Genomic DNA, 10660 nt, shown 5'->3' on the forward strand with positions numbered 1-10660 from the left:
ACGGGAAAGGGACCCAGGAGTCCTAGTTCCTAGCACTTCCCATTCCCTTCCCAGGACCCCTGGCTCCCAGTCCCACTTGGAGGATGGAGTGCAAATGGCATGAAAGAATGAGAACATACAGAGCCCAGGAAAGCTGTGTGTGTGGCATTCTGATGGGCGAAACCACAGGACTATCTTCCAGTGGCAGATGCAGTTAAGTGCAGATTAGACATGTCCAGAGACACTAAATCCTTTCGGGGGGGGGGGGGAATCCCTCTCCAGCCCTAGTTACATCCCCTACTTCAGATTCATCCCCAGTCAATCATCAGAGCTGAGTCAATTTCACATGCAGTGATGGGGGCAGGGAGAAGAAGCTGCCTGTGAGAGTCACTGTGTCCCTTTCCTCTCCAATGGACTAGGACTCGCTAGTACAAAGAGCCCCCATCTCAGTATCAGAGAGCGCCCTGCCGGGAGCAGAGAAAAGGGGGACGTTGAACCAGGGCTGGCGTGGAACCAAATGTCCTGCTTCTAATGAAAATGAAGCTCAGCCCCCCATCACAAGCCAGAGTTGCTGGGTGGGGGCATACCGGAGGGTGCCACTTGAAACAATCCTACCCATCACCAAAAAAGCCCCTGTGACCTGACAGCCTGACCATACTGAGGCCTGGAATGGAACAGAGTGTCCTAGACAAAGCATGGATCACACCCGGAACGCCAACAGAACCACTAGCCTTAGATTCTCTGGGATTCCTTCAGGCTGAGGAAGGGAGAAATCAAGCCACGATGCAAAGTCGGGGGAAGGATTCACAAGCTGGGGTTGCTGTTTTGTACCCATTCCCATCTCTGGAGACATCTGCAGCTAATCACTGGGTTGGCTCAGTCGTGCTTGGTCCAGTAGGGAAGGCGCCACAGAGAGGAATGACAGAACAAGGCCAGCTGGGCTCTGAGAATCAGGGGTTCGAACCCACCCCAAGGACACAATAAAAACAAACCACATGGAGGTAAAATGCTTTTCTCTCTTTTTTTAATAAATTTAAGAACCACCCCTCCCCCGTCGAATGCAGCAACTAAAATAAACTAAAAGGAATCAGGGCTACGAGTCATAATCTTCCTCCTCCTCGTCCTGCGCTGGGACAGGGGGTGCTGGAGCAGAGGCCATCATGGCAGGCAGGGCTGGGGGCACGGAGACAGGCATGGCCATGGTGGACTGTGGGGGGCAGGTGAAGTGCAAATATGGCGCTGGAGAGCTGGAGCCAGGGCGGGGAGAAGGAAGAAAATTAGTGTGGGGGAGGGAAGATCATCTACCCCATATCCCTCACCCCCGCCGTTGGCCCAATCACATCTATGGGCTCTTCCAGTATCCCCATTATCCTATCCAGCCTGGTGTCCACCCCCTCTATCAGGGCAACAGGCCCATCTGGCTTGTTATGCCCCCAGCTCTGTTCCACAAGTCAGGATCCATCCAGAGCATATGTTCTGCTACGAGGGTTCCAGCGCCCACTCCCCGTAAGTAGCTAAAGTTCGACTCTAACCCCTCAATCCCACTCCCATCCCTCAGTCAGGGATAGAACTCAGAAGTCTTGCCCCCTAGCCCAAGATCTAAACACTAGCCAGCACTGCCCAGTCCCTCAGCCCTACTGAGGTAGTGCCTGGCTCGGCAGGCCATGGCTCCTGACTGGACAGCCTCCGATTCATACCTGGGGAAGTGAGTGGTGGGGCGGCTGGGGGGTGTAGACTGGGACGTCTCCTCTTCCCCATCGCTCTCACTGTCCTCAGAATCATCCTGTGGAAGCAGGTTAAGCAGGGGGCTCAGCATGGAGATGGCACCACCTGAGGGACACAGTGACTCATGCTCCCCAGAGCTGGCCCCATGGACACTGAGCAGGAAAAGGGGAAAGGGACTCAGCCCCACGTCCCACAAAAGGGAAACGATAGAGCTGAGAATAGAACCCAAGAGACCTGGCTCTCAGCACCCCCCTGCTGTAGCCACCAGACCCTACACCCCTCTGTGGATACCCAGCCCATACACCATACAGGGAGGCAGCCAAGATGGGCAACCTCTGAAGAACCTTCACCATCTATCCCACACAAGGACTTAAACTTCTCCCCCGGCCCTCAGTGTCCCATGCACATCAGCAAAGCTCAGCCAGCAGGGGGCACTACTGCATGCAGGAAGGAGCCTGCGGGCTGGGAGACACCTCCTGCTAGATTCACCTCCTGCTCAGAGTCTGTGCCTGACTGCTTCGGGTCCTTTCCTTTGCTGCCAGTGCCACCGTTCTTCCGCCCACTGCCCGGCTTCCGGCCCCTGCGTCCAGAGAGAGACCAAGGAGTCGTCAGGGCTCTGTCAATGGATGGGGACTCCAGCAGAGACTGATGCAGAAAGCATCCCTTGACCCCTCAATCCTGGGTCACTCAGTCCCCCTGGCTTCACGCCAGGGCTCCCCGGTCACATCCCAACCCCAACACCCTTGAACCACACTTTGGGGTTCCACTTGTCAAGCTCCCAAACTGGCCACAGCACTCCCTACTGGGACAATCACCGGTAATGTGTTCCAATCCCCTGGGGGTGCAATGGGGAAGAGGTGTTTAGGAATCACTTTGCAACAGGGCTGGAGTGCAGCCATCTCTGGTGTGTGGTATGGTGGCTGGGTAACAGCACACAGCAACAACGCCCAGGTTCCGCTAGGAAGCATGAAGAAGGCCCACGCCTAGTTCTGAGGGCAAAGCAGGGGTTTTGGGAGGCAGAATGAATTGGAATTGAGTTGGACACTGGAGTTTTTTCTCAAATTCTTAGTGAAGGGTGAGAGCATCTGTGGTAACCACCGTCTGTCAGTGTCTCCCTGCAACACAGCACTCCCTAGTGCTGTGCTACAGCTAGCAGTGACTAAGAGGAGGCACACCCCTCCTGAGCCCCACCACACTCCCTGCAGCACACTGGGGAATAAAGGCCAGCGTCAGCTGTGGGTGCAGAGTGCCCTCTACTGAGCCCCAGCCTCATTCACTGTAGCACAGTGCCTCAGGGAGCATTCGCCAGCAGCAGGGATGTCAAAGTGTAGACGACTACACAATTGATTGATAAGCCTGGGCTTATCGGTTAATCCTGCTGATTACACACATTCCCTGCCTTGCTGCCTCTGTATCAGAGGCAGCAGGGGGAGGAGAGGTGGGAGCTGGTGTCTGCCGGGCTCCTCATGTTCACTGGATCCGCCTGCCTGTCCCACCCACTGCCTGATAGAGAAGCAGCAGTGTGGAGGGCGAGGGGGGCAGGCGGGAGCCAAGAATGCAGCTCTCCATGCATACCAGCTCTGTGGAGCCACCTGTCCCCCTTCCCCTTGCTTCCCCCTACAGAGGCAGCAGGGGGGCAGACAGGAACTGGTGCTGGAGGAAGCCAACAACTGGCTCCGCGGAGCTGCCTAGGCCCTGTCCCCACATCCAAGGTCCCCACAGGAAGGGGCTGCTCCAGCATCCCATGGGGCAGCCTCTGTCCACAGTGAGCCTTGGAACACCGCAGACAAAGGCTGCTCTGCAGCAGCAGCCCCTGTCTGTGTGGGTCCGACCTCCCCGGACAGGGGGCTGCTCCATGCCGGAGCAGCCTCGGTCTGCAGGGCGCTTGGAGCCCCAACAGACAGGGGCTCCTGCCACCCGCACTGCTGCCTCTGTGTCAGAGGCAGCAGCAGCAAGGGGCAGCAGGCGGGAGCCCGTCTGCGCAGGGAGTTGGTTTTTAAACAGGCTCCCCTTGTGGACTGGCTCTTGCCTGCCACCTTGTGCTGGTGCTTCTGATAGAGAAGCAAGAGCACAGGGTGGCAGACACCTCCCCGGGAATGGGGCCGGGAGCACGCTGGCTGCCAGCTCTGCCCCCAGGGACTATCAAATAATCATGTAACGGCTAAAATTTCATGTGGTTACACGACTATTCAATTACACGGTCTCTAACATCCCTAGCCAGCACTGGCTGCAAGGTACAAACCTCCCCACTGAGCCTCTCACCCCCCTCCCTGTAGCACAACGCCGCCTACTGCCCACCTCCTAGAGACCTTCTCGCCCTCAGCGTGGTTGTCCTCCACGTCTCCCTGCATGTCGGGCACCGAGGCCACCAGATCCTTGAGGAAGTCGAACTGCTGCTCCAGCTCTATACACTGCTTCCTGCAGGGAACGGAGAGCAACTCAGATTCTGGGGGAGGGGACTGCAGCACCCCCACTCTCAGAAACCTCTTCCCCAGCCCTCAGTTTCCCAGACCCTATTGGCTTCCTGAGGACTAATAGGGATCCCCATGGTGTATCCAGCCCAGCTGGGGATGCAGGGTTTAAAGTCTCTCTTCCGCACACAGTAATCATCATTGCCTCCCTGAGCTTCAGTCCTGCTAGGGATCAGTGACTCAAACCCACCTACCTCCCCATTTGAAAATGGGGAAACTGAGGCACAAAGGAGGGGAAAGGACTATCTAAAAGTGCTATAGTGAATGGGTGTCAAAGCAGAGAATGAAACCTAGGAGTGCTGGCACCCAACCCGCTGTTCTAAGTGAGACAGGTCTGTCTTGTAGCTGTGCTGATCTGGTTGTGGAGTAGATCTGGCATTTCTTTGTTCCAGTACTGCAAGAGTTGGGTCACAAAGTCCCCAGCTGGGCAGAAGAGGGGTGCACAGGTGGAAAGGGGTACTTACAGGTGGGAGGTGGTCATGGTCTTGGCATTTCTGGACTGTGTCACCTGACAGGCCTTCCTGAGGAGCGACTCCAAGAACAGCTCCAGCGCCCGGGCTAGGGCAAGCCAAGGGTTAAGGGAACTCAGCACTGGGATCAGAACCCAGGAGTCCTGGCTCCCAGCCATCTCCCATCCTGCTCTGACCCAATAGCTCTTCTCCCCTCCCAGAGCTGGGGATGGAATCCAGGAGACCTGGCTCCCACTCCCGCTCATGACCCCGGTCTAACACCACTTTCCTCCCAGAGCTCAGACAGAACTCCGGAGTTCAGAACTCACAGCCTCCCCCTGCTCTAACCACTAGACAAGCTGCCTCTGATCCTTTGTGTAATCTGCTGCTGTAATTAGCCACTAGCTGGGACAATGAAACCTCTAGGATGATGAACCAAGCCTGGCTGGGAGGGAGATCCCCAGGACTGCCCAGACCACAAGGTGGCATTTGGGGTTCAGGAGTGGGAGCTCAGCACAACAGCACTCCCAAGGATACATATAATGACGGGAACAGCAGCGGCCACCTTCCCAATCTCCTCATCTGTCTGCATGATCTTCTTGATCCGGGCCTGGGAGAGAGATGAAAGGAAACAGTTACTATCAGGGATGGGGTCTTATGAACTGCCCTCAGGGCTCCCCACTCCCATCAATACTAATGCTAAGACCATGACTGTGTGGACCAGAGAGAGCACCCCATAAAGAGAAAGGCTTTCTAGTCCCAGCCATGGCACTGACCACATCTCATCCTCTGTTCCCCTGAACCGCCCTGTCTGCTGCCCTAACAGCAAAAGGTCCCAGATTCTATTCCCTACCCCTGGAATTAGCCAGGCCCAGACCTAGGGTTGGATTTGTACAGCTCTTGTGTATTCCCAGCCATGTGCTCTAACTACTGGACTCCCCTTCCTTCCCAGAGCTGGGATAGATCCTAGGATTCCTGGCAAGCAAGCTCTCTGCTCTAACCACTAGCCCCATCCACTCCTCTCAAGTGATTTTAGATCTCCAGACACAGGTGCCATGCACCTCTTAATTCCTGCATGACGCTGCCACCCTTTCTCTAGGCCAGTGTTTCCCAATTTTATTGGGCCACAGAATCCTTTTCAGCTTGAAAGAATTTCAAGGAACTCCTAGGGTTGCCAGAGTAAAATTTGTTGAGGAAAAAAAAAAAAAGACCCTCTGTGCCCCGCCGCAAAAAGGCTCTGTCTCTTTAAGAGGGGGCGGGGAGTGCTGAGTTCTCACAGAACCCTTACTTTGATTTCTCGGAACCCCAGGGTTCTGCAGAGCACCAATTGGGAAACATTGCCCTAGGCCACCCTTCACTGAGAACAATCAGCACATGCTGTGCCCCCGGGGAACTGGTCACTCCAGCAGAGATTCCATGGGTCACTGGCTCCTTTCTTTGGTGACTAGGTCCTTTGGGACAGCCAAGGCTGAGAGGTCAACTCCTTCCTTGCTTGCCCAAGCTCCAAGGGCACTGGTAGTCTCACCGAGAGCTATTCCTGCCCGTTATGGCTCTGGAAACCCTCCCTGTGCCTAAGCAACACAGCAGCGGCCCCCGTCTCCCCTCGCAAGCTAGGGTTCAAACTCACCCACCCCTCCAGACACAAATCAACACTTTCCTCCACTGGACTGGAGCATGCTGAAACCAAAGGATGTTTGTATCCATGTCACAGGGCAATAAAATCCCCTACACCCAGCCATGGGAGCCGACAGCTTCCAGGGAACCCAGTTCCATGCCCCCACAAGGGGCAGAGCTGGAGGCAGCAAGTCCTCAGTGCCACATGCATGGTGTTGGGCCTCCAGCAGGCCTCAGTGCCTCACGGAGCAGTGTTCCAGCAGCGATTTCAAGGGCCTGGGGCTTACGTCGCTGCAGTATCAGCAGCGGTGGCTGGGAGCCCTGGGCTCCTTTGAGTCACTGGGCCCTGGGGCGATTGCCCCCTTTGCCCCTCACCCTCATGTCAGGGGGCCTGCATCCAGCTAAGGGGGCAAAGCATAAGGTGTCAGCTGTCACAACCCAGGTGTAAAATAGCGAGGATCAAAGCTAAGTCACAAGCCTTGCCTTTTCTGGCATGCCAGGTACTGCACAGACTCTGAACTGAGATTGGGAGCTCCTTTGTTGTGCCTGGCAATGCACAGATCCCAACCCAAGATTAGGGGCCCCCCGCCGTGCCAAGTTCTGCACAGAGCCTGACATGAGACTGGGGGGCTCGACTGTGCCACGTACCACACAGACTCTAACTCAACACTGTGGCCCGTATTATGTTGGGCACTGCATGGATCCTGGCCCAAATTCAGGGCCCTGGCTGCACCAAGTGCTTCACAGACTGAAAGTGAGACAGTCATTGCCCTATGAAGTCACTCTTTAAACAGAGAAAATTTTATTACAGATGGGGAAACTGAGGCACCAAGAGACATATCTTGCTCAAGGTCACAGGGAGAACATGTAGTACAGCCAGGCACTGAACCCAGATCTCCAACTTCACCTGGTGCCCCAACCACAAAGTCAGAGCTTTAGCTTTGGGAACCAAAGGGGCATAGAAGCTAGAGTCAGTGCTGCCAGCTCTCACAATCTTACTGTCAACTTCACTCTAAAATCCCCAGCTTGTGGATTCAAGAGATGCAGATAGAATCACATCTTGACCCTTAAAAGGTCCTTCTCACCCGGGATGTGAATGACTAATCGACTATCCAATAAGCAAATGTTTATCCGATAGACGACACACTAGTCGACTAGTTGCTCTCCCTCTTGCTGCTGCTATCAGAAATAGGCAGCAAGCGAGAGAGGGAAGAGGAGGGGGTGCTTCAAAGCCGCAGCGCTGCGTGGAGCCTGGGGTCAGCTGGGGACTCCCCCACTGACCTTAGGCTCCAAGTGGCGCTGAGCTTTGAAATGCCTCATGGAGCCTGAGACCAGGCTCCCTTTGGTGTTTCAAGGTGGCAGTGCTGCATGGAGCCCGGGGTCAACTGGGGACTCCAAGTCCCCAGCTGACCCCGGGCTCCAGGAGGTGCGTCCGCTTTGAAACGTCATGGGGAGTATGGGGCAAGTGGGCGACTGCTTGAGTCCCCCCCTGGCCCCGTGCTCCCTGCAACACTTTTGCCTTTGAAGTGTAGCAACAACTTTAGGGCTGTTGCTACTTCAAAGGCGGAGGTGCCCTTACTGACTAAGCAAATAGTCGATGCAAATTGCATCAGCTATTCAATTAGCCAATTAATCTAAAGTTAACATCCCTACTTCCCACCAGAGCAAAAGGCAAATAAAAAAAACCCTTGCACCTCCCAATGAGTCTCTTTTTTAAATCATGTTTTTAGGATCTGATGAAGGATTTTTAATCACTTGTGGATGGTAATGCCGATTTCAGTGATTTTGTGGTGGTGGTCAGGATGGTGAAGGTTCCCCAATTGGCATCAGGGAGCCCAACATAAGAAAGGAGGAACTGAAACTGAGAAGAGGTGAAATTGATCAGGCAGCTTTCATTTTCCATACTACCCCAACTCGGAAGATGTGACAAAGATAGAAAAGGAGGGCTTTGTGGTGCGAGCACACTGTGGTGAGAATTCCATGGGGAAAGGAGACCTATACAATCAGTAAATATATCCCCTTCTCATACAGTAGCAGTTTCTTCCTGCCATATCAATAAACAATCTTTCCCCTTTTCACTGAAGCCCTCAGGTACTACAGTAGTGTCCCAGGAGAGGCAGGTCCAGAATTAATTCATTTTATAGAAAGGAGAGCGGAGGGAAGTGTCCCTTCCACCCTGAATAGGACTGCATAGATGGAACTGGTGGGGCTAAAACCCAGGAATTTTGGCTCTTGTGCACGCTGCCTGCTCCTCCCCCCAACCCCATCCCTATTGTAACCCACTAGACCCCACTCCCCAGCCAGAACCAAGCATAGAATCCAGGAAACTTGAGTCCCCTTCATCTGAAAGACCATAATCCCACCAGACAGAATAACCTGAACCACACATTCTCCCCCATTGGCCCACCAGAGCTGTGGGTCCCAAAGGATTGGGGGGAGATTCATCATCCCTTAGGAGGGGGTGCATGAAGAGAACCTCTGAACGGGGGCCAAGTTTCATTACGGTTAAGGGGTGTGTGTGTGTGTGTGTGTGTGTGTAGAGCCCTTTTATGGTTGGGGGCCTTGACCAAAGAGGTCAGGGAGGGAAGATGAGGCTTCCTCACGAAGGGAGTTATCCTAGGATCCCTGAAGAGGTGGAAGATTCAAATGGAGGGCTACAGAGGGAAGGGGCATCCTTCTGGGGATTAGCAGTGGGCAGTATTGGAAGGAAACTCTATATGGGGTAGGGATGTGAAGGACTAGTCGACTATCCGATAAGGAAATGCTTATTGGATAGTTGACAGGATAGCGGACTAGTTGCTTCCCCCTGCCTCCCTTGCTGCCTGTATCAGATAGTTGCAGCAAGGGAGGGGAAGAAGGATGTACTTCAAAGTGGCAGCGCTGCACGGAGCCCCGGGTCAGCTGCTCCATGTGGTGCTGCTGCTGCTTTGAATGCCACAGGGAACCTGATGTGAGGCTCCTCGCAGCATTTCAAAGCGGCAGCGCTGCATGGAGCCCGGGATCATCAGGGGAGTCCTCCCACTGATCCCAGGCTTTGGTGCTTTTGCTTTTGAAGTGTAGCAAAAATGCATCGACTATCCAATTAGTCAATTGCCCAATGCTTAAATCCTTAATATGGGACAGAGGGGATCCAAATAGAGGGAAGCAGGTACATCCTTATGGGAGAGCAAGGAAGTCTTGAGTGGGGCAGGTGGGCATGCACTACAGGGAGAAGTGGATAATGAAAGTATGAGGGGCACATAAAAGAGGATGCTGCAGGAGTATCTCTATGTGAGCACTATAGAGGAAGACAATATTAGCTTGGGGTGGGTAAGGGGAGGCAGAGGCAGCGGGATGAAGACTGGGCCTGGTGGACTGGACTCCAGGGAGGAAGGAGGGAGCTAGGTCAGACAAGCCAGTGTGGACGAGGATGCAGCATTCACAGAGGCTCAGGCTGACCTAGGCTGGGTCCAGAACTTTGGAAGATCTGGAGAGGGGGGAAGGGGGTGTGAGAAGGTGGTAGGCTGAAGACAGACCGGGGTGGGGTTAGGGGGAACCCATGGAGGGAGTTAGGCTGGGCTCAGGGGAGTTAAGGGTGGAGGGCAGATAAGGGAGAAGGAGATGGGGGAGTGGCTAGGCCAGGCCCAGGGGGTTAAGCGGTATCAGAAAAGGGACTAGGTGGCCCGGGAGCTGGGTGTCAGGGTGACTAGACTGACCCGGGGGAGTTAAGGGGTATCGGAGGAAGGGGGGGCTAGGCCGGCCTGGTGCTGGGGGGGGCTTAGGGAGGATGCCGGGTGGAGCCAGGCCAACACAGAAGGTAAGGACGGCCCGAGGAGTTAAGGGGCATGGGGGGGCCGGCCGGCCCGGAGGGCGGGGTGCCGGGGGACAAGCAGGCCGGCCTGGGGACGCTACGCCGGGCCGGGGGCTAGCGGAGGCCCCGGGGCCGGCCCGCACTCACCGGCGGGAAGCGCGCGTTGTATTTCTTTTTCTTGCTCGGCATCGCGGGGCTCAGGCTCAGACTCCAGCAGCGGCAGCAGCGACCCCAGCCCGCCCCACTGCGCCCCGCCCCGCCCCTCCGGCTCCCTGCGTCTCCTGCGCCGCCCCGGCCGCCAGTGTCCTAGCGCCGCCGGAACACGCCAGCGCTCATCCATTGCCCTTCCCCCCCAAAGCACCCTACTCAGCGCAGGGCCACCCCAGCACAAACGCCACCCTGCGTCTCCCCCTCCCCGCCCCTCGCACTGGCGCCCTCTCTTCACAGCAGTTCCTGTCTCGGGCTCATCCTCCCCGCAGAACCGGGACGTGGGGCCCGCAACTCTGCTCTGTCCACCTCCTTCCCACTGGTGCCTTCCACCTGTTTTTCCGCCTCCCCCTCCCAGCACCCCCAGAGAAAGCAGGTATGCTCTCCAAGAGTCACAGTTCCCTGGGATTGCCTGCTCTACAGCT

The 10660-nt window shown here is 55.6% G+C and overlaps 1 protein-coding gene across 2 annotated transcripts; it reads right to left on the bottom strand.

Annotated features, from left to right (window-relative positions):
• Window positions 1–986: 986 nt before the first annotated feature.
• Window positions 987–10339, bottom strand: DRAP1 (DR1 associated protein 1). Of its 2 annotated transcripts, XM_075939005.1 has the most exons (7): window positions 10176–10339; window positions 5162–5234; window positions 4640–4733; window positions 4003–4122; window positions 2194–2284; window positions 1677–1762; window positions 987–1226 (listed from the first exon to the last, which is right to left on the bottom strand). In XM_075939005.1, the coding sequence occupies exons 1-7, from the start codon at window positions 10215–10217 to the stop codon at window positions 1073–1075; spliced, it is 660 nt and encodes a 219-aa protein (XP_075795120.1). In that variant the 5' UTR covers window positions 10218–10339; the 3' UTR covers window positions 987–1072. The 2 variants fall into 2 exon arrangements, with proteins under 2 accessions (XP_075795120.1, XP_075795121.1); XM_075939006.1 differs by lacking the exon at window positions 4003–4122.
• Window positions 10340–10660: the final 321 nt, after the last annotated feature.

This window comes from Pelodiscus sinensis, chromosome 11, assembly GCF_049634645.1.
Source record: "Pelodiscus sinensis isolate JC-2024 chromosome 11, ASM4963464v1, whole genome shotgun sequence".
NCBI lineage: Eukaryota > Metazoa > Chordata > Testudines > Trionychidae > Pelodiscus > Pelodiscus sinensis.

Excerpts from the sequence above, each read along its gene's own strand:
- DRAP1 (XM_075939005.1), bottom strand. The coding sequence starts at position 10,217 with ATGCCGAGCAAGAAAAAGAAATACAACGCGCGCTTCCCGCCG. Across the intron at positions 2,285-4,002 it reads GGCGAGAAGGTCTCTAGGAG|GGGCCGGAAGCCGGGCAGTG; the intron begins GTGGGCAGTAGG and ends CTCTGGACGCAG. Across the intron at positions 1,227-1,676 it reads CCCACCACTCACTTCCCCAG|CTCTCCAGCGCCATATTTGC; the intron begins GTATGAATCGGA and ends CCCTGGCTCCAG.